Source organism: Orcinus orca, chromosome 2 (assembly GCF_937001465.1).
Source record: "Orcinus orca chromosome 2, mOrcOrc1.1, whole genome shotgun sequence".
NCBI classification, from domain to species: domain Eukaryota; kingdom Metazoa; phylum Chordata; class Mammalia; order Artiodactyla; family Delphinidae; genus Orcinus; species Orcinus orca.
This window is the reverse complement of record NC_064560.1, coordinates 88,370,323-88,394,017: the sequence shown is the minus strand read 5'-3', so window position 1 is coordinate 88,394,017 and position 23,695 is coordinate 88,370,323. Positions and strand designations below refer to the sequence as shown.

The 23,695-nt window shown below is 45.3% G+C and overlaps 1 protein-coding gene across 3 annotated transcripts; it reads right to left on the bottom strand.

The window, feature by feature from the left end:
- Positions 1-3,347: 3,347 nt before the first annotated feature.
- Positions 3,348-21,766, bottom strand: LARP6 (La ribonucleoprotein 6, translational regulator). 3 transcript variants are annotated; one of them, XM_049706917.1, is made up of 3 exons: positions 21,569-21,766; positions 8,821-9,031; positions 3,348-4,910 (listed from the first exon to the last, which is right to left on the bottom strand). In XM_049706917.1, exons 1-3 carry the CDS (start codon positions 21,655-21,657, stop codon positions 3,843-3,845), a joined length of 1,368 nt encoding a protein of 455 aa, XP_049562874.1. In that variant the 5' UTR covers positions 21,658-21,766; the 3' UTR covers positions 3,348-3,842. The 3 variants fall into 3 exon arrangements, with proteins under 3 accessions (XP_049562874.1, XP_004276301.1, XP_049562875.1); XM_004276253.4 differs by lacking the exon at positions 21,569-21,766 and adding an exon at positions 21,063-21,560; XM_049706918.1 differs by lacking the exon at positions 21,569-21,766 and adding an exon at positions 21,444-21,521.
- Positions 21,767-23,695: the final 1,929 nt, after the last annotated feature.

Sequence of the window (23,695 nt, the reverse complement as noted above, 5' to 3'; positions counted from 1 at the left end):
TGTGCTTCAGTCCCACATGAGACTAACCGTGTTTGGTTAAAACCAAACAGAGCCTTTTCAACCCGGCCACACCCTGGGGTGATGCAATAGTAAACAAGATACAGGCATGGACATGCTTCTGGACATGAAGCTGGCCCGAAGCTCAGGCCACCCTACGGTCCAACAGACTGTGGATCAACGAGCTAATGTTCAGAGAGACTTCCCTCCAAGACGCACTCCATGGCAGGAATTTGAGACAGCTTGGCCCTTATTCTGTGTTTAGGAAAGGGGCAGCCAGCAATTTTTTTTTTAAAGTTAGGGAAGTTATGCAAACAGAACTCTGCTTTAGTAAGATGGGTTTGGTGGCATGACGGGGGATAGATTAAAGATTAGGATTGAAGACAGGGAGGAGGGTGTATGGACGTAAGTAAGCACATGGGGAGGAAAAGAACATGGAAGGAACATTTCAGGGCTGGAACTAACAGCTCTGAGTTGTTGATTGAATGTGGGAAAAAAGGAAGAAGGTATAAATATGACAACCTCACATTCTTTGAGCTTTTACTACGTGCAGGTTAGCAAGCAGTTTACAAAAATTAACTCATTTGATTCTGACAAATTAAATGAGGAATTATCATCATCCACCTTTCCCGGGACAGGAAACTGAGGCACAGAGAGGCTAAGTCACTTGTCAGAGGTCACTAGGATTTGAACCCAGAGGGTCAAAGTCCAGAACCTCCATTCGTCACATACGCTACAAGGTCTCTTCTCCAGTCCGGGGGACGCGGAGGACAGTGACGTCACTGGCTGAGATAGGAAGTCAGGAGCAGCAGGTGTGTGCTTGGGTGGGTCAGTGGGGGTGGGGGAGGGCAGACAAGGTGGTGTTTTGGATGTGTGTGGAATGTGGATGTTCTACCAGCACCACAAGTGGAGATGGACAGCAGGCTTCCGGTCCCCACACGGAGAGGGAGCTGGTTTTCATTAAAAATAATGAAACATCTGTAAACAGGCTGTTGGCTAACTCTCCCAGTCAAACTATTCCAGAAAGTCCTGCTATGCTCACAAACAGGAATCCCATGCCCCAGCTAAAGGTCTGGCCAGAGATTTAGGAAGATCAGGTTCATCAGCAAGGTGCTCAGGGTCCCTGGGCTGCACCGAGGTCTACAAAGGAGATCACGCCCCAGCCTGGAATAAGGAGGAGGGATCAGTGTCTCTGAGACTCCCTCAATTTATCCCCAGTCCCCTCCTCATTCCAAGGAATCAGTGCTTCTCAACACTGCCCGCTCATCAGGATCACCCAAGGAGCTTTAAAAACCACCAATGCCCAGGCCACACCCCAGAACCAATTAAATCAGACTATGTCAGGGGGAGCATAGGCAGTTTTGAAAAGCTCTCTAGGTGACTCCCATGTGAGGCCCTAGTTAAGCACCAGAGCACAGAAGGAGGATTTGTCTTTGGAGATGATTAGAGAGCAGGGTAATGACTAACATCTATAAAGTACTTTTCATTTCATAAGACACTTTCACATACATGGCCTTATGGCCTTATTTAAGGAGCATCTTACCATTATTCACTGGTTGGAAGGGGAAACCATGACTCACAAAGAGAAATGACTTGCTCAAGGCCAAACAGTTACTTACCAGAAAAGCCACGACTAGAATCCAGATCTGCTGACCTCAAGTTCAGGGTTCTTTCGTAAGGTCCCATGGGGCAGTGCCACGGACAGAAGGCCAAGCTCATCTGTATTCACATAGAAAGGTGAGAGTGTAGGTACTTTTTAAAGTAATTACGATCCACAGGAGAGGATCTTAAAATAGAGCTGCAGCTGTGTGCCAGGGTGTAAAGGGGTGGAACACCTGGAATGTAGCCAGGCCAGTAAGAGCTGGTGAAGCCCAGGTGTCCCATTGGCAAGTGGCTGTGGGAGGGACCAGGCAGGGGGTGACTGGGACTGAGAGTAAGAGAGGGAGGCCCAGGGCAGGACCTGGAGTGGCACTGCCCAGGGTCAGAAGGCCTGGGCTCCAGATATAAGCCTTTGGGCCACCTACAGTTGTAGTGGTGGAAATAGCAAATCTGAGTAATTCCTGAAGGCTTTTACCAGTTTATAGGAATTCTTCTGGGACTTTAGGGGCACCCTATCTTACTAACCAGATAACAATCACCTGCTAATTTGTACAGAGCTGTATAATTAAAAATACACTCTCTTTTCCCGTTTTCACAATGGCCTGAGGTATTATCCTACCTCAGCAGCTTCATGAGTAAAACTGGTACAATAATACCTCACAGGGACACTAAGAGGATAAATGAAAGAATGTGTCTAGCCAAATGCCTAGCACATAGAAGGTGCTGAATAAATATTAGTGCCATTTGGGGTTTCTTCTTTGTGGAATGTGGATGGTGAGGTTCCGCATTCTGAGACCCATCTGGTGTCCAGAGTGTGGGATCCAGAGCCAGACTGCTAGGTTCAAGCCCCACCAATCATCTAGCTTGTAAACCTCGGACAACTTAGTTACCCACACAAAGCTTCTGTTTCTTCCAGTGTGAAACAGAAATAACATGTGAACCTTCTTGTGTGGTGGTTGGGAGGATTAAATGAGATAATGCATGGAAAACTCTTAGCATAGTCCCTGGCATCCAATCACTGTTCAACAGTTATTAACGAATCCCATTAAACGTGACTTGCCTAAAATCCCCCAAGGTTCAAGTGGATAAGCGAACCCTGGAATCTAGGCCAGTACCGTTTCTGCTCCACCCAGGCAGCTTCCACTGAAATGGAGCTAACACTGATGGAGGGCCAGCTGCATCTCAGAAACTGACATCAAGGCAAAGCACTTCACAGGGATACGACGAGGCCGAGGGGGGCGGGTAACTCTCTTCAGGTCACAGAACTAGTAAGCTGGGGATATGGGAGTCAAACTGTCTGACCTCAAGTCCCACAACCATTGTCCATACCAGTGGCTCTCAGATTCTAGAGTGCATCAGAATCACCTGGAGGGCTTGCTAAAATCCAGATTCCAGGCCCTTCTCTCAGAGTTTTTCACTCAGTCTGCTGATGTAGGGCCTGAGAATTTGCATTCCTAACAAGTTCCCAGATGGTGTCAATGCTGCTGGTCCGGGGACCACATCTAGAGAACTTGGTCTATACTAAGCTGCCTTTGTTTGGTACGATTCCTTGTAATGAAAGACTGTGGTGCTCTAACATCTGCACAAGCTCTGCTGACCTCTCAGGCTGCCGGAAGCCCCAAGGAGAGCCCTGGGGCACACTCAAGAAATGTGTCCCTGTTAAGCTCCTCAGAGCCTCATGACACCACCCACAGCCTTGTCAGATGCACACAGATTTTGTCAGGCACAGTCTATGGGTTCAGAGCCAGCACTCCCAGTTAGGTGTTTTATTATTTATTCACTTGACAGGAAACATACATTTGGTGGTATAAAACACCATGCTACTGGCTTAACTAGTTGCTGTCGTACAACAGAACTCCTCTGGGCTTTCAAGAAGCCCTTGCATGGCCAACTGAGGATGGCTCAGTCACTGGAGAGAAGAACCCTGCCACGAAGAAGAGACCCACTGCCAGGCCCTCTCTGGGCAGCCTCTGCCCCACAGCCCTCCAGAGCCATTCACACACGTTGGGCATCATCAAAATAATGGTCATGCTGGGAGGAATGGGTGCTCTGAACTAGAAGAGGGTCTTAAAACCAGAGCATACCAGGCAATTCATATATATTACAAACATATAAATTAAGAGGTCTACACGTATACAAAATCTTTCAATGGGACTTAATTTCACTCTATGTCATGCCAGGTATTTGTCAGAACCTTGAAAACAGAGGAGGTTTTCAATGGAGCTGGTAATAAAAATAGAAGGTATTTACACACAGGCCCTGCTCCTCTCGTGTCCACTGTGGAATCCTCTGGTGTTGTCAGGGCCTCTGGGCAACCTCAGCACCCCCACAGGTAGCCTATCTGCAGTCTGCATCTTCCGAGAGAGCAGGGGACTCGCTCTGGGGCTCTTCTCCTGTGTCCCCATCTCAGCCTGGCGGCGCCTCCGAACCCAGGGGCTGCCAGAGGGAGTGACACTGCTGTCCGAGGAATAATCCATGCACTTGCGAAAGGTCTCAGGACTGGCGCTGGAGTTCGGCCTACCTTCTTCGGCCAGTGGGGATTTTCTGGAAACGCCTTTTCGTTGAGCCAAGGGGCTGCTCCAAGGACTTGAGCACGGGGAGGCATTCGGGCTCAGAAAGAGATTCTGGTGGCCAGAAGGGCTGAGCTTGTTGGCGACTGCATGGCGCCGGCCAGCCATAGGGGACGTGGGATTGCTCTCGGGGTCGGAGGAGCTGTTGGCGGAAGACTCATCCCCCACGTACTGAAGCTCCTCAACTCTCCTGTTTAGGGACTTGTTCAGGTGGATGCTCGACGTGGGTTCTTCATCCTGGTTCTTCTCTTTGGATGGTTTCTTTTTGGGTGGCTTCATACCAATCAGGACAGCTTTCATGCTCTCCCGGCCCTGAGATTCTGTGACCATGAACTCATGGGCTTTGATGGCCGCTTCCACCTCCTCGAACTCCACAATGGCGCACTCTTGGGTCCCCACCTGGCTGTACCGGCCGCTGATCCTCCGGATATCAGGAGGCAGCTCTCTCCCGGGTTTGAGGATTCGCACCGACGAGATGACTCCAAAGGTCCCGAAGAGCTTGAGCAGGTGTTCCATCACCTTCTCCTGCACCCTTCCATTCTTCTGGGGGGTGGCCAGGGCCCAGAGCTTAGGGGACAGGTAGAGGTCATAGACCAGGAGCATCTTGCTGGGGAGGTTCTCGCTGGGGAAGAGTGGGACAGGGGTGGTCCTCCTCACCTTCCGGTGGTCCTCATTCAACTCGAGGGTCACTGAGTACTTCAAGGCATGTGCTGTGGTTCTCCAGTCCCGTGTAAGGTGTTTTACCTGAAGAACACAGAGCAAATCAGAGATGGTACCTATTGTCCTTGTCCTCCTGGTGTCCTCTATAATCTCCCTCCCTCCTTTCCTTACCCCTGGAACATCAGTAACTAGAATTATACCCGGTATGTGCAGGCACTCAGAAACCTAGTGAGTGAACGAATACACTTTCTACAGTTACAAACAAGGCAGCACGGTTTAGAACAGTGCTGTCCGACAGATCTTTCCAAGGTATGGAAATATTTTATTCTGTGCAAGTTTAAAGGTTAAACCTGCAGGTTCTGGAACAAGGCTGTTGAAAACACAAATCCAGAGGCCACCTCTAACTGACAGTAAGACCTGAAGAGTTATGCAGTCCCTCAGTACCTCAACTTCCTCATCTGTAAAATGAAGACATTAATAGTGTCTACCTCATAGAACTATCATGAGGACTAAATGAATAAAGAAATATATACAGATCTACCCTCAGACACACATTTTACATATATAAAACTTAGGACAGTGTCCAGCTCACAGTGAGTACTCAACAAATACTATGTGCTATCATTATTTCAAATATTACAGGCTACCATTTTGACAGGATCTGGAGATTTTAACATTCAAATCCTTCTCTGAAGTGGTGCTTCCACATTTCTGCATTCAAGACACAGAAGGTGCCAAAAGATCTTTCAGTATCTCCTGAAGATGATGTGGGCTGTTTCAACTTGGAATTAAATGCAACTTGGGTGTCAAGGAGAATGATGAAACGGTCCCTCACTCCTCCTCCTTTAGTGGAAATGGTGCGTAGCAATGTTGCAGCGCATGGAAGCTATATTTATACTGTAAAACAGTAATTTTCGAGAGGCCCACTTCTGGTGAAGGGAATGCCATGGAGAATGAGTCATCCCGAAGAAATGGTGGACGTGAGTGGGTGGGTGGGTAACCTGAGCCAGGAAAGGCGAGATCACCCGGAGCCAGTGCAGCTGCTCTGCAGAGGCACCCTGACCCAAACAGGAACTTGCCGGACCTCAGAAGGGAGGGCTCCCAAACAGGGCGGGGTGGGGGGAGCTGGCAGAGCTCTGAGTAGTACCGGCAGGCTCCTGGAGAGAGGGCACTCTCCACTCTAGCCTGTGGCCTCTGGGTGAAACAGCCCAGACTGGGGCTTAGGGTAGGGGAATCACAAGTCACCTACACACAGAATCAATGGGCTGATTACCGTGGCAGGAGCCAAGGGCAGAGAGAAGCAGGTCCAGGCTTGGAGAGTTGGACTGCAGGTGGACAGGGTCTATGAGGGATCCAGAAAGGGTGAAGAAGATGACCACAGGACAATGGCTCTGTGGGGGTGAAACATGGGGGGGCCTTCTCCATTGCCAGTCATGGAGGGAGCACTCAGGAGAGCAGGGGAAGACTGGGCAAGGAGTGCCTGGGGGAAGGCCAGGGCGGCCTTACTCAGAGGGCCGGAGAAGCTGCTGGAAGGCCATGGCCAATCCAGAGAGAAGCAGGACCCAGTACCCACCGCCCAGAGCCAGGAGTCAGGGCCACTGGGAATCTCTCTTAGGTCTGAGCATCCCAGGCCTGGGTCTGTGAGCTTGGGGAAGGAGTGTTCAGGCGCCACCTAGGAAGAGGAACCAGAGAGCTGCCATCTTTGTGCAATTACTAGAACTTGGTAAGATTTTCCAAAACTCTGTGATGGCCCTGGTCATATATGTTTCCTATTATGATTAGCAGGAAACGCTTTAGAATGAAAAGGGTCTTTGCTATCATTTTGGAGGTGTTGGGGAGTCTGTGTCTACTCTGCAGCCAGTTTTCAACAGAGAGCTCTCTGTTGAAAGATCCAGTAAGTGGCAACTTAAAAAGGAAAGAAAATTAGGCTCACTTTTAGGGTCCCTGGGGAGGAATAAAGGGATGTACAGGATGATTCCACTGGCTGCTCCATTTTGGGTTCCCCCACCAGCACTTTCAAGTGAGGGCTTGCTCACTGTTCTCTGGACATGTGTGATACTGTGACTTATACTAAGAAATATATATATTTGGTCTTCATCCCTGTTACTGGCACTGAGTTCCTAAAACGTTTGTAAGTTCCTGAGCGATAGAGCACAAGGAGCATCTTCTGCTCTAATGAGGCGACTCTGGGTGGGCTCCTGGATGGGACCAGCCATGATTTGAAGCTTGGAACTTTTAGCCCTGACATTCTCCAGAAAGGGGAGAGGGGCAGGAAATGGATGTAATAATATCCGTATTATTATTATTATATAATAAGATAATTATTATAATAATAATTGATCATTCTACATGACAAAGACTCCATAAAAATCCCAAAAGTTCAGGGTTCGAAGAGCTTCTAGGTTGGTGAACATATCCTAAGGAAGGTGTCACACCGCAACTTCATGGGGACAGAAGCTCCCACACTTGGGACCCTCCCAGACCTTGCCCTGTGCATCTCTGCGTCTGGTGGTTCCTCTGTATCCTTTATCATATCCTTTAATAAACTGGTAAATCTAATTAAGTCTTTTCCTGAGCTCTGTGAACAGCTGTAGCAAATAATCTAATCCAAGAGGGCGGAGGTCATGGGAACCTCGGATTTGTAGCCAAGTCAGACAGAAGTTGTGGATCCCTGGGGACGTACTACTTGTGACTGGCATCTAAAGTGTGGTGCAGAACCCTTAACCTGTAGGGATCTGATGCTATCCCCAGGTAGACAGTGTCAGAATTGGGTTAAACTGTAAGACACCCAGCTGGGTGTCACAGAATTGCTTGGTATGGGCAAAAACCTCCCCCACATCTGGTGGCAGAAGTATTGTGAGGAAGAAGAGTAGGTTTTTCCTCTACAACATGAAATGCCCTTTCCCTTCTCCTGTACTTGAAAACTCCTACTCATCCTTCAAGATCCTATTTCAATGTCACTGCTTCTGGGAAGACTTCTCAATTCTCCAGGCAGGGTTAGTTGCTCTGATCAATTAGCTCCAAACAGTACTTTGTTCTTTCTATTGTAGTACTGTTGATGGTCATATTGTGATCCTTCACTGGTCTGTGTCCCTTATTGGACTTTGCCAGGGCACGGGGGAATGACATGTTCATTTTGTATATCCTGTGCCTAACACAGCACTCAGCATACAGAGCAAATATGTTTGATGAACGAATAAAGGAAAGAAATCAAGAGAAGAGGGCAGAGTATTCCAGCGGGCGAGGCAGAGAAGAGCTCCGGGAGGAAAGCTCTCCTCCAGTGTTCTCTGACAAAGAACACAGGCAACTTGGCTGGGACCCACTCGTTACACATCCTGTTATGCAACAGGCCACGTGGGCTTTTCCATTCTAGTAAATACACTTTCCCCAACGGAGACACAGAGTTCTTACTCCAACCGGCCTGTTAACTCTTCAAGAAGCAGGGAATTCACAACCCAGTTGCTGGATCTATACACCAGAGACATGCGGTAGATATCCTACATCTCCAGACTATAGATGAGGATGTTGGCATTACACAGCAAAGGAGGCTGATGTCTTGGAGGAGGCTCATCTCCCAGAGCTCCTTCCTCCTCTTATTTATTCAACTTGGCAAATGAAGAGCTTTGATTTCAGATAATTCTAGGCTGGGTAGGTGTCTCTCAAGGTCACTGAGCCCCCTGTCCTGGCACAGCATCCTCCTGGTCACCCACTTGTCCGGCAAGAGTGCCTGAACTTTGCTAAGAAAAAGTAATGTCATTTCATAACTGCCACCAGCTGAGACTTGTCCCAACACCCAGGACCCTTTTAATAGAGTGGGAGGATATTCTTAATAATGATCCTAAATCCCTTCCCTTGATCATTTTCCCCCTTTTCAGGGCTTGGAGGAAATAAAAAGTTGTTAGTCATCAGGTTTCAAGGGGGTAAAAAATATTGAGAACCACAACCCAAAGCACCTCTGAAATCCTCAAAGCGGCTTCTGAGAACGAAGCCTCACCTTTTTGAAGGATGTGAGTAGCTTGACGCTCACATACCCCAGCTTGTTCCTCCTCACGTGCTTTAGCAGGAAGGCGTCCTTCTCCAGGTTTTCATCAGAAAAGTAGAATTCGATCTGATCCACCAGTTTCTTGATTAACTCCTCGTCCGGGGGCTGCCACTCCTGCTCCAGGTCTTCACGCTCGTTCTCGCCCCCACTTGTCGTGGCGCCACTGAGACCAGAAGGGGACACGAGGTGTTAGGGGTTGAACCGTAGCCCCCAAGTTTCATGTGTTGAAGTCCCGCCCCCCCCATATGTCAGAGTGTGATGGTATTTGGAGAAAAGGTCTTGCAGATGTCATTAGTTAGAGATGAAGTCACCCCAGAGTAGGGTGGGCCCTAATCCACGCGCACACAGGGAGAACACCGCGTGAAGATGAAGGCAGAGGTTGGGGTGGTGCGGCAGAGGTCAAGGAATGTCTAAGATTGCCAGCCGGCAAACCATCAGAAGTTAGGGAACAGGCCTGGAACAGACCCTTCCCTAGCGCCTCAAGAGGGGGCAAACCCCTGCTGACATCCTGATCTTCTCAGAGAGAGAGTCTCCTCAGAGAGGAGACTTCCAGCCTCCAGAACCATGAAGCAATAAATCTCTGTTGTTCTAAGCCACCCAGTTTGTGGCACTTTGTTACAGCAGCCCTAGGAAACCGTAATGGGTCACATGTGAACTGGGCTCCTCAGAAGTGAGAATCACATGGCCACAAGGGGAGAGATTTTTGCCCCCAACTAGCTAAGAAATCAAGCTTTCATTTTTTTAAATTTAATTTTATTTATTTTTTTTATACAGTAGGTTCTTATTAGTCATCCATTTTATACACGTCAGTGTATACATGTGAATCCCAATCTCCCAATTCATCACCCCCCCCACCTCACCCCCCACTGCTTTCCCCTCTTGGTGTCCCTACGTTTGTTCTCCTCTTCATCTGTGTCTCTATTTCTGCCCTGCAAACCGGTTCATCTGTATCATTTTTCTAGGCTCCACATACATGCGTTAATATACGATATTTGTTTTTCTCTTTCTGACTTACTTCACTCTGTATGACAGTCTCTAGATCTGTCGACATCTCTACAAATGACCCAATTTCGTTCCTTTTTATGGCTGAGTAATATTCCATTGTATATACGCACCACTTCTTCTTTATCCATTCATCTGTCAATGGGTCAAGCTTTCATTTTTAACAAGAACAGAAGATCATTAAAAAAGAAAAACAACACCCTCTATTAACATTTATGTTGCTCTGCCATTGCCAAGATGCTTTTCACACATACTCCTATTCTTCCCTCCCCACAAATCGTTCTTGACTCGCCACGTTCTTCAACTCCAGCAAAATTTTCACTGGCTCACAACCTTAAAAAAAAAGCAATTGTATAAGAGTCCAAATGAGAAAAAAAATCGAATATTCTGGCAGGAGAAAAAAAAAACTAAATCTATCTCACAATTTTTCAATTTCAGAAATTACATTTAGCATAAAATACAGGCACTTGTAGATCTTAAAAATGAAGAGTTTTAGTTATTTGCCTGTAGAGAGTCTGGAAATGGTTTTTAAAATACCTTACTGATGTCACAAGACAAATGTGTATGTACTAAAGGAAAAAAAAAACAGTCTGAGAGACTAACTTTAAAAGTATGTTTCTTCAAAAGGCTTTTTAAAAATGGGATGATAAACTAAGGGAATATGTTAAGGCAGCCCATTAGATATAACAGGTCAAGTGCAATTTAAACAGTAGATAAGTTGAATATTTTAGAAGTCCCTAAAAGGTAGCTGTGGCAGACACCAGTCTGACTCACCCAACAGCTAATAGCAAACTCTTTCTTACTTGCCCTCCTTTACTACGGAGGTTATAAAAACTAAATGCTCACTTTCCCAGTCTCTCTTACAGGTGGTAGCCATTTGTCATGTTATGGCCAATAACATACAAGTGAAAATCTCTTGGCCTTGGCCTTGCCCCTTCCCCTTTTATCTGTTTTGAGTGTGGATGTAATGGTTGGAGCTGTAGCAGCTATTTTATTATCATAAGGAAAAGGTCAGGAGAATCAGCTTGGCCTAATTTATTGACATTATTGGTTCTGATATTACTGAGTTGCTGAACCAACTACTATAACTACATACTTGCATAATTATGATTATTACATGAGAAAGATAAAATCCTATTTGTTTAATTCACTGTTATTTGGGTCTTCTACTACTTACAGCCGAATACTAGGATAGTAACACTACACTGAGAAAAGAGGTGCTCAAAACACACCAAAGGAAAAGTGTCAGTGGGAAAATCAATGAAATGAAAAAGAAAATGCCAGATGGAAAGTACAAATTTTCACTTTATTACAGAAAGTGTACACCCTAGATAGTAGTTAAAATGGATAGGTTGAATATATCAGATGAAATAACTAAGAATGCATAGGAAATTCTGGGCCCAGCTGACAAGGATGACAATGAATAGCAGGGGATGGGGTGAGGTGTGTGATAACGACCAGCGAAGAGTTTTGGGTGGACTCAGAGGCATAAGCAAAATGGCCCAACTTACTACAAATGGCTAGTATATCACAGGTGACCAGACCATTAAAGGGACTCACAGACCAATAAGTCCTACTTCCTAACCAGAGCAGTTGATGCCATCACTAAAAGTAAACTTACACACAAATAAAACATAATGGAAGGAAGATGATGCACTTTCTCACTTTCTCCAGTGCCTATTCTAGACCCTCCCATTCTTCCCAAGGTCAGCCACGGGAAGACTTTACTCCCTGCAGATGATTCTACCTCAGACTTGATTAAGAAAATCAAGTTCATCCAATCAGACTTGCCCAGACCTTCCTCAGACTTGTTCTGTGTGTCTGGACATCCACCAAAGAATTCATTTGCTATATCTGGGTGCCTTTTCTCCATCTTGGTCTCTTGCCCCTGGCTGCAGGATGGGACACAGTTGATCACCTTCTTCTTGATATTCTCCCCCTGGGCTTACATGAGTTGTCCTTTTCTGGGTTTTCTTCCCATCTGACTGCCCTTTCAGGATCTTCTTCCTCCTCCCATTTTGAAATGTAGGTATTTGCCAAGGATCTTTCCTTGGTTCTTTATCCCCTGGCAACCTCTACACTTCAGCCACTGGTTGGCTCATCTGATTCAAGTCTACCTCTCCTCCTACTCCTCCATCCTGCTCTCACTCCTGAGTCCAGTCCTCAATTCCTAACTGCCTGCTGGATGCTTCCACGTGGGTAGCCTGATACTGCTTCAATATCAATATGTCCAGAATCAAGCTGTCACCTTCTGCAGAACTCAGCCTCAGGTAGGACCAAAGCCTGGGCCTGTTTACCAAGAGACATTCTACCTGGGAACCTCATCTTCTTTTCACACAATCGCTCAGTGAATAATCCATAATGTGTTGGGAGGTGACTCTGTGTCAGTATTTGCACCTGGTGAGCAACTAACCAGAAATTCCAGAACAGGTGGGTAGTACTGGGAGGTGACAGAAAGCCTCTGTGTGAGGGCAGAGGTGAGCTTCTTGCCCCCAGAGGACCCCTCCCTCTGCATGGGTGCTGTCAGCAGCAACTGTATATCTCCCAAGGGGAATCCTGGAAGATCAGGAAAGCCTGTTTTATATAGGGGAGCCTGTGGCACTGTTTCCTGGTTCTTGTAACAGCCTTTGAACACAAAACACCATGTATCCTTCACAAACATTAAAGAAGTTTGTATTCTTTATATATGAACATTGACAACTTTTTGTCAATTACAACTTTCCTAAAATAACCACATTATCTTCCCTCCCATACTGTCCCACAAATGACTTTCCCTACACTCTCTTCTATGTGCTTAGACTCAAAACCTAAGATGCATTTTTCAGCCTCCTCTTTGCCCCCACATTGAGTCAGTTATCAAGTGCTGATTTTATTCTGCAGTGTCTCCCATCTGTTCTCTCTCTTCCATTCCAACTGTTCTCATTACTTCTCCCTTGGACCCTATTAATAGCTCATCAAAAAATAATTCTTAAAAATTAAAGTAATACATATACATAGAACCAACTGAAATAAAATAGTAGAAAACTTATAAAGAGAGCAACAATCCCCCTCTCCACTCCTCTTTCCTAGATGCAACCTCTATTCAACCGTTTAATTCCTATGAGAGTTGCTGTATAGGTCTATGAAATAAGTTCATAGCTCTATGTATCACTTGCCAATTTCTGAAATTCTTTGTTGATGTCCTATTATACAAAAGAAGGAGTTGGGGTCACTGAAAAGCCTCTTCTTTCAACTTTTAAATTTTTATATTATTTTTGGTTTTTCTATTAGCCTTCTCTATGTGTTTTAAATAATATACTTAAAATTCTCTTTCTTATTCCACCAACATTAAAAAAATATTTCCCAATTCCTCACAACATATGATGTGCATATTATTACCCCTCCTTTTCCTTCAACTCTCCTTACATTTCCAACTTCCCAAATTTTATCAGATGTGCCTTTATTTCATTTTGTCATGGTTCATAATATTTACAGTCTATTCTGGAACTACTATTTCATGCTTTGTCTATAGATAGATACTAAACTCTGAAAGTCAATCAGTTGTAGGTCATTATTATTACTATATAAACATTGGTCACTGCAGGGAGAAGGCATTTGCTAAGATTACAGTTCTCTTCTTAAAATACTGTCAGTTGACTGACCACTTGGACTGATCTTCTATGCCTATTATTTTCTATCACATTGTCTGTCTGTGCCTTTGTCTTTGATTTATATGCGAAGGGATTTCCTTGACATTATCTTCCAACCTTTTCCAGTGAATTTTTAAAATTTCAGTAATTATTTAGTCTTTAAAAATTCTTTTATGTCTTCAGATCGTTCCTTTTTAAGAGCATCCTGTTCTTATTCTGTGGATACACTACCTTAAATTCTCTCAGGGTACTAACTGGAGTATATATAATTTTTAACAGCCTCTTCTGTTTCCAACAGTGTTCCCTCTGTATCCTCTGGGGTTAGTTTTTCCATTTAATTTTCATGTCACTGATTTTCTTCACGTGGCTGGTAAACAGCCATCTTTTTCTTTTTAAAAATATTTTTAAAATAAACTCATTTTATAATAGTTTTAGATTTACAGAAAAGTTGTGAAAATAGCATAGAGTTCCCACATATCCCACACCAGAATTCTCTATTATTAATAGCTTGCACTAGTATGGGACACTTAAGGAACTAGTATTAATACATTATCATTAGCTAAAGTCCATACTTTATTCGAATTTCCTTAGTTTTTACCTGATAGCCTTTTTCTGTTTCAGGATCCCATCCCACGTTACATTTATCCATTGTGTCTCTTTAGGCTCCTCTTTTCTCTTGGCTATGACACTTTCTCAGACTTTCCTTGTTTTCGATGACCTTGACAATGTTGAGCAGTACTGGTCAGGTATATTGTAGAATGTCCTTCAATTGGGATTTGTCTGATACTTTTTTCATGATTAGACTGGGGATATGAGTTTTGGGGAAGAGGACCACTGATGTAAATTTCCATTCTCATCACATCATATAAAGGGCCCATTCTATCCAATGACTGATAATTGTGGATGTTGACCCTGATCACCTGACTGAGGTAGTGTTTGTCATACGACTCCACTGTAAAGTGACTCCTTTTTCCCCCTTTCCATACGGTACACCTTGGAAGGAAGCCCACACATAAGGAGTAGGGAACTATGGCTCCATAGTTATTCATTCTGAAGAATGAAGTCTGGGTTGCTTTTTCTTGGTCGTTTGTGAGGGCTCCCTAGGAATATGTACACTCCTATTGTTTTTCTTCCTTAGGTGGCTCTATATACATGGGTGGGGCATGCCAATTGGCAGGCTTCACTTCAGAGTGAACTGGAAGGGAACAATTAAGTAGGAGCCCTATATCAGGTACCAGCTCTACCTTAGCAGCCCTAGATCACCACTTAGTTCACTCAATTCCTTTAGGAAATAATCTTGTTTCTTTTTTCCCCTGGGAAGTAAAGGGTATATTGTCTACTACCTTTCATTGGCAGGTAGAGAGGCTGGGCAATTGTTCTAAAGGAAGAATTTAAATTATCTCTCAGATATTAGCATCCCTTTTCACTCTTGCCTCCTTTGTGTATTTCCCAACCACAGCCTTTCTAGGGTTCTTTCTTCCCACCTCCTGTCACTTCCTGTTGTATTTTGGGCTACAGTCTCTTCCGTTCTGTGCCTTATTACACGTTTTCAAGAACAGCTATAAAATGCCACTGCTCTGTCTTGATACTAATAATGTTTCCTATTTCCTATTAAATAAAATCCAAAATCCTTAGCTCTTTATTCAGATTCACTTAGAATGTGGCTGTAACCAGCTTCCAAATGCATTTCTATTTCCTTGCAGATCCTTTGCTCCAAGCAAATAAAGACATATAGTTCCCCATATCACAAGGTTTCTGGACTCTATGCCTTTGTGCATGCTGTTCCCATCTCTTTGAATACCTTGCCCCTCTCTCTCAGGTCCGAATCCTAGTCACACATCAAGGCCCATCTCAAACATAACTCTCCCAGGAAGGAAATCACGTCAACTTCTCCTAATACTTGCCTCTACTTGTATCAGAGCTACTTGTGTGCATATCTTATTAATGCCCTGAACTCTAAGTTCTGGGAGGGTAGGATTCATATTGGTTTCTTTCATTCTACCCAGAGCCTTGCACGTAGTAGGAATTTAAAAAGCATCACCAAGGTAAAGTGACTTGTTTCTGTATGGGCAAATCACACCTATCAGAATTCTTTTAGGGAGAAAGTATGGTTCCTGGTGAATATGTTGCTAGTGGCCTTTCAAGAGGACTGTGAAAAAGTTTTACGTTTGCGTTACTGTTTTGCTTTAAATAAAGTATTATAAATTGGGAGTGATGATGAGTTCTTTTGTTATGACTGTAAACTTGCTAGAAATGGAAACAAAGCATAGAAATAAGGGGTACATTTCGAAACAGCTAATTGGGCTCCACAGACCAGTGTTGAAATATCTATTATATTTGTAAATGATTTGGAGAAATAAGGGCAGGATAAGATCTCCAAGGCTGCTTTTCTCATAAAATTTCAAGCTACTTTGGCTGTTAATTGAGTGGTTAATCAGATGATACCTTACGAAGGAAAATACCCAAACTAAAATGGTGGAGTAATGAGCTCCTCACTAAGACTTTCAGTACAGAAAAATTTTTGGACTCATCATCTATCCTTGAAAATGGTCTAATATATGTTGGTTGGGTCACCAAGACCAGGAAAATGATGGACAGCAACATGGAGGATAGTGAACACAAAGGAGAAAATAACATTTATGAAAAACACCAGGGTCCAGTACCATTGTGTGAAGTTTCTTTTGACTCGTCTCTAGAAAATGATAATCTGAAAAGGTTCAAAAAGGCAACCAAATTGATAATGCAATATAAAAACATGAGGGAAGATTCAAAAAATAAAGGTTCAGGAGGACAGGTCGAAAACATATATAGGTATGTACCAACTCTGGAAAAGGTATCACGGGAACAACTACATAACAAGTGTTGGCACAGATGTGGAGTAAAGGGAACCCTCATGCACCACTGATGGGAATGTAAGTTGGTGCAGCCACTATGGAAAACAGTATGGAGATTCCTTGAAAATTAAAAATAGAACTACCATATGATCTAGAAATTCTATCCTGGGTATTTATTCGAAGAAAATGAAAATATTAATTAGAAAAGATATATCCACCCCTATGTTCACCACAGCATAATTTACAACAGCCAAGATATGGAAGCAACCTAAGTATCCATAAACAGATGGATGAATGGATAAAGAAGCTGTGGTTAGGTGCATATATATATATATATATATATATATATATATATACACACACACACACACATGCACACACACACATATACATATACATACAATGGAATATTACTCAGCCATAAAAAAGAATGAAATCTTCTCATCTGCGACAACATGAATGGGCCTAGAGGGTATTATGCTAAATGAAATAAGTCAGACAGAGAATGACATATACTGTATGATTTCACTTATATGTGGAATCTAAAAAACAAATGAACAAACATAAGAAAACAGAAACAGAGAACAAACTGGCGGTTGCAGGGAAGTAGAGGGAGGAGACAGATGGGTGAGGGAGATTAAGAGGCACAAACTTCCAGCTGCAAAATAAATGAGTCACGGGTATGAAACGTCCAGTGTGGGGAATAGAGTCAAAAATTACGTAATATCTTTGTATGGTGAGAGATGGTAACTGGACTTATCGTGGTGATCATTTTGAAGTGTACAGAAGTATCGAATCACTATGTTGTGTAACAGGAACTAACATAGTGTTGGAGGTTAATTATACTTCAAAAACAAACAAACAAAGTCAGAAAAAGAAATCAGATTTGTGGTTACCAGAGGTAGAGGATGGGGGAGAGGAGGAGGAATTGGATGAAGGTGGTCAAAAGGTACAAACTTCCAGTTATAAGATAAATAAGCACTAGGGAAATAATGTGCAACATGACACATATAATTAATACTGCTGTATGTTATATGAAAGATGTTAAGAGAGTAAAGCCTTAGAGTTCTCATCACAAGGAAAAAAATTTATTTTCTATTTCTTTAATTTTGTGTCTATATGAGATGATGGATGTTCACTAAACGTATTGCGATAATCATTTCATGATGCATGTAAGTCAAATCATTATTCTGTACAACTTACACTTATATAGCGCTGTAGTCAATTATATCTCAATAAAACTGGAAGAAAATAAAAATAAACTGAGGGGAAAAAAATAAACTGAGGGGGAAAAGGCAAGGAAGTGCTCATTTCTGTTTGCCTCTTTACGAGGGACTCTTGTTCAATCCCAGATGATCAGGGAAAGCTCTATTTTACATATGAATGTCAGCTAATAAATGTACAAAGAATGATAAAATGAGGAAATCACCAATATGTAATCCCCGATGAACTGACTCAAGCAAAGATCATCAGTGGATGCTAACACCATTAGGTGAAATGTCGCTGGTGAAAGAATATTCTCGAGAAGACCAGATGTTACTTGTTAATCACAATGGAGGGATCACCTTAACCAAGAAAGTCAAATTTAGCATCACTAATGGTGTATGCTGCCTGGGTGATACAATAAGTTTATGGGAGTGCCCAAAGAGTCTTCTTGCCAAAATGTTTAACTGAATCTAATCAAGCCTTCTGCGCTAACTTGAGTTTACGGGAAACACATGGTACAAAGGAGCAAGTTAAGCTGGACGATGAGAACATAACCAGACCAGTTCAAACTGTGAAACATTCAACAAGACATCTGGGCTCTTATCTAAAATAGGAAAGCATTAAAAAAAGTGGGCATGCTCTAGATTAAAAGATTCTAAAGAGATATAATAGACAACTGTCTCGATCTGAGGTTCTGGTTTGAGGTGAAAAAGAAACAGCTGTAAAATACAGTGTGGGACAATTGGGGGAAACGTGAACGTGGAACTTGACTATTAGATTGTTTTAGGGATTATGTTAGGGAATTATTGTTAATTTTCTTAGTTGCAGTAGTAGTATTATGATTTTATAAGAAAATGTCATTATTAAGAGCTACAAAATGAAGTACTTAGGGTATCAGTCTTGTGTACAACATACTTTCAAATAGTTCAGGGGAAACCACACACATTATACATCCATCAAACAAATTTGGCAAAATACTAACAACTGTTTAGTCTAGATGGCAGGTATACAAATGCTCAGGTTACTAACTCTTTCACATTTTATGTCTGAAATTTTTTATGTTAAAAAGGTGAGAATAAAAGAAAAGACATCTTTTTAGTGGGCAAGATGGGGGTAAGACTAGAGAGATGGTGCTAGGTATTGGAGATATGGAGAAGATCAAGACAAGGTCTCTGCCTTCAAAGATCTCACTGTCTAGAAGAGGAGAAACACACAAATATTTCAACTTGATGGAGTGAGTGCTATGATAGAGACACACATTCATTCAACAAATATTTATAGAACACCCACTACATGGCAGGTGCTGTGCCAGGCACTGAGGATGCAATGAAAACCAGGTAAGCGCGGTCCCTGAAGTCATGGAGCTCATATTCTTATGAGGGAGACAAAACTATAGAATTACAACTGTGGTGTGTACAGAGTACTACAGCAACACGAAGAAGAGAAAACAAACTTGGCTTTGGGGTAGGGACTGAGGATGGTGGGGAAGAGGCAGCGAAGTTTTAAGGCTACTAGAACTTAACCAGAGGGACCTGAGGTGGGAGCACAAAGACATGTGGACACAAAACAGCAATCTGTGTTCAGGGACCTAGTGGGGGTCAGCACTGGGGGAGCACGAATTGTTAAAACGGGCAGGGAAGGAAGCAATGGCTGAGGGACGATGCGGGTGGATACCCATCTCAACCAGCGAATATGGGAACCTGGGCTTTCTCCTGCAGGCTCTGGGAGCCCAGAAGTGTCCACACAGGGTGGTGGCCGCTGCTGTGCCAGGCTGGCTCAAGCAGGGGACAGCGTGGCTCCTGTTCTTGGCTGCACTCTCCTTGTGCTCTGGATGTTTGCCCGCTGGGCTCTGTCAGCTCCACCACCCTGAAGAGCCCCAGGGATTTTTCTGGAGTCAACTCTATGCCAGTGGGCAGCAGGAAAGGCTTCAGACTGAATGCTCCATGAGACTCCAGCCCCTGGAGCTGGGACAGAAGGGTGGCTCTGGGGTGAGAACCACCCCACGCCCGAAGAAAGGATCGTGTTCTTCTAGATCTCCATAGGGGTTCCCAAGAAATAAGTAGGGCTTTAATCCCTGCTAATGGTACAATCTCAAAATGTAGTACCCGGGATAGGGGACAGCTCTTTGCCACAGTTACAGGCAAATAGATTCAGCAGAATAAGCCACTCTGGACTACTTTACATGACCTCTGAAATGATTTGACTAAGCAGCTGCCTTCTCAAGATTGTGAGATGTCAGTGACTCATTATTTTTATACTTTCAATACTCAGCACACAGGTGAGTGAATGAATGAATCAGACTTTACAGTAAAGTGCTGATATTATGTACTAATCTGTCATGTCACCTGCTGTTGCCCAGCTTTGCTGCACTAAACCACTGGGCTGGACTTTCCTGCTCGAATACCTCTATCTGAATGCCCTGAAATTCTGGGTCCTTAAATCTAGACCTCTTCCACTAGGGAAGGGTCAGGCAGTGAAGGGGAATGGCTCTAGCCCCAGGATCCTCATGCCCCTGGGTTGAGTGTTCTCCCAATGAAGTAAATATATGCCTGCCAGGGAATAATCCTGCAGAGCTCTGGTAGCTCAGAGCATGTGCAAAGAGGACTCTTAATAGATGCCTCTTGGGATCTCCCATTATTTGCAAGTTCTGTCACTGCCCTACTCCTATTGCTAGGGATGCTCCATACTGCAGCTCCTTTCAACAGCAGGAAAAAAATCACAGTCCTGAAAGGCCTGGGTGTTAGTGGACACAAGAGTAAGGTCTCTCTCTGGCTGAAAATAAAGCTCAGGGCCCAGAGGTGAGCTTAGACAGGTGGTTTCTTGTGCTAGACTACCCATTACCCAGGAACCCAACGCCAAGGCAGCAAGATGATGATGCAAGCTTAGAAGTCAGATGGAGAAGGGGCATGAAAATGGGAATCCCCCAGCAGGGGAGGATGAAGCAGCAAGCCCTGAACTGATTCCAAATGGGGCAAATGAACTCTACACGGTAAAATCACTCCTCCTTGGATCCCCCAGCAGCAAGTGTCAGCTGTGCCTGGCCGGCCCCCCAACCCCACTTGGACTGATAAGCAGACAGGGAAATGATGGCAGTGAAGGCTAGGTGGGACCACTCTCATGGGGAGGTGGGCCTGCTTCGGAAGTGGAGACTGGGTTGGGCTAGGCTTTTTGGAGGGTCTTTGGGTGAGCTCAGGGAAGGAGAGTCTGGGGAAGAGATGGCGAGGATGGTCCAGGAAGGACTTCCCCCTGGGTCCCAGAGCATGCCCACGTCTAGGCCCCTCAGATCCCCGCCGCCAGTTCCGAGAGCCTTGGTCGGGTTAAAGGCTGCGGACCCGGTCACCAGCAACCGCCAAAAACCAGTTTTGACTCCGTGGGACGGCCCAGAGCAGCGTCACGGGGCAGGGGGGGAGTGGGGGGGAGACGACCCGCTATGCCCGCGGAGTTGTGCTCCCCCAAGTGGGGTTCGGCCGGGACTCGGGGTCGGCGACTCCCACCTGGGCCAGGGCCCTGCCGCCGCGCTTACCTGTGCCCGCGGCTCGGCTCCTCCTCGCTGGCGCTGCCCCAGCCTGGGCTGAGGTACCGAGAGGGGTCCCCCGAGCCCCGCGCCTCCGCCCCCTCCTCCTCCTCGTCCTCCAGCTCCTCTACGTCCTCGGCCTCCTGGATGGCGACGCGGATCTGCACCGCAGTCTCGGGCCCGGACAGCGCCTCCTCGCCGGGCTGGGCCATGGCTCGCGGGCCAGCCGGGTCTGCGGCGCCGCCGGGTCCCCGCGCCGCGAGGCCGAGCCAGCCGGGCGAGGACTACTGCGACGAGGGGGCGGAGGCGACGCGAGCGGCTCTGCCCCGGAAGGACGGGGGTCGCGGCGCCCCGCCCCGCGCCGCCGTTGCCACCACCCCGACGGCCTACCGAGCGCCAGCGCAGACGGGGTCGCGTAGGGGGAAGGTGCCTTCCTCTGCTGTCCTCTCGCAGAGGCCTGTCCGGCACTGATTCCCCGACCCCCCCGGTCCTAACAGTGCGCGCCCGATGCTCACACGGCCCAAGCCCGAGTGATGTGCCAGGGCTCCCTCCTCCCGCCCGCTCCTTTCCAGGCGGCCCCGAGGAGGGGAGGGGCGCGGCACATCTGACTTCACAGTTTGTGGATGACTCTGGGGGTGGCAGGCCCAGACAGCAGCTTAAGGGGCTTCTGTGCCCCCTGCGCGTTTCCCCTTCTGACTTGCACAGACGACCGAAACCTCCACCGTAGGTCTGTATGGCATAAGCACCCTCTACACTGTGCGTCTTGTGACGTCAGGGACTTGGCTCTTGCCGTGCCTTATTCTAGTGGTTCCCAGAGTGTGGTCCCCAGACCAACAGCACCAGCTTTACCTGCGAACTTGTTAGAATTGCACATTCTCAGGGCCCACGCAGACCTCCTGATTAAGAAGCTATGGTTCAGAACTTTGTGCTTTACCAAGCCCTCCAAGCGATGCTGAGGTTCACTAAAGTTTGAAATCCACTGCCCTCTATGCCTCTTAGAATATGCCCTGCACATAGTAAGCATCCAAATATTTGTTGAATAAAGGGAGCTACTGAAATGCCAGTATGTTTGAAACCCTGCCACCTTTTCACATTTAGCTTTATATTGAGTTCCATCTCAGCCCTTCAAATGTGACCCAGAAACCAGGGACAGGGGCATAGAAATGAAGAAAACTTCCATCTGCTTTCATGAAGCTCTTGATTTAGCGCCTTATGTGTAATCTGTTGTGTTAATTTGCCACAGTAGGGCTTCAAAAGAATGGAAACCTGGACCAACACCTTTTGGCTCAAGAAATGGGGTCTTGGAAATCAGCATCCTTGTAAAAGAACACCATGCACAGGGCTCTGGGCACCTGAGCTGGGCCAGGAGAGACCCAAGGGGGCAGTAAGGACAGCCCCTCTTTTTAAGGTTTGACTGGAATCTGTATCCCTTTCTTTTTCAGATCTCTCTTTTGAAAGAAGAGGTCCTAGAATGAGTAAGTGAAGGAAGAGGTACACCCTTGGTGTTCTGCCCTAGAACAGCTCACAGCCTGGAGTCTGAGCTACTAGGAGGAAGAGGCAAGAAGTCAAGAGGATCTGTACCTCCCTCCAGGGCTACGGTGATTATAGGACCTCTACACACCTGGTCCACCACTGCAATGAAGAGCAAGAGGAGAGAGATTTGTAAGCCCCTCCACGCCTCCTGATCTGATAACTTTAGTCCCTAAATTCACAAAACAATATGCATCATGTCATTTAAACTGTTGTGTGGCAAAAACTACAGGGATTATTATCCCTACCCAGGATAATGGCTCCATTGGTACCAGGTTTTAATTTAAATTTTTAATTTAGAATTCATGCATACCTTATATCAGGGTTTCCAATTGCCTGACCATAAGAGTCCCCTAGGGACTGTTCTGAAAATATAGACTCCTAGTCCCCTATAGTTTGAAAACAGGCAAGTTGGTGGGTGAATCTGATCTGCGGAGGTGTTTTATTTGGTTGGAGTTTTGAAAAAATAAATTGAATTTATATGCCCTTAGATCCAAATATTTCTACCTATGCTGATTCTGGTATTATTTATTTCTGACTCCGTATAAAGGAATTTTGGATCTAGAAAGGATGTTATACACCATCCAGCCCTGAGCTCCTCCTGTTCTGGATTGGGTACCCTCAAGAGTACAAACCTTTCTGCCAGGGCCCCAATGAGAGAATCAAATGCAAAATTTTCATGAAATTTTTAAGGCAACTTCACATTTGATTTGATTAGTTCTACCCACACACCTCATCATTTGTGTCATTAATGAAGGAACCAGGCCTTTTAAAGGGCGCTTCTGGTTTCCAGCTCCTTCCCACACTGCGCTGTGGCCAGGGAATGAGGCCGCTTCCGCTCAGGCCTGTGTTTAGCATCACTGCAGGGAGTCTGCATCAGTATGGAGATGATTAGCAAAGCCTCCTTCAACAAAGTCATGACCCACGGTTGGCCTCGTTCGCTTTCCCTGGAATCTTGAGAGCTCATTTTTATAGTAAACTCAAACTGGGACATGGCTTTTTTCCATAGTTTCTGAGTATAAAACAAAAGGAAAAACATTGACAAGGCATCAGGATGGCCTACGGTTAAGTTAAAGCAAAAACTCAACCCTGGAGACCGCTCCAATAAGTGT

Excerpts from the sequence above, each read along its gene's own strand:
- LARP6 (XM_004276253.4), bottom strand. The coding sequence starts at position 21,265 with ATGGCCCAGCCCGGCGAGGAGGCGCTGTCCGGGCCCGAGACTGCGGTG. Across the intron at positions 9,032-21,062 it reads GAGCCGAGCCGCGGGCACAG|TGGCGCCACGACAAGTGGGG; the intron begins GTAAGCGCGGCG and ends TTCTGGTCTCAG. Across the intron at positions 4,911-8,820 it reads TACTCACATCCTTCAAAAAG|GTAAAACACCTTACACGGGA; the intron begins GTGAGGCTTCGT and ends TGTGTTCTTCAG.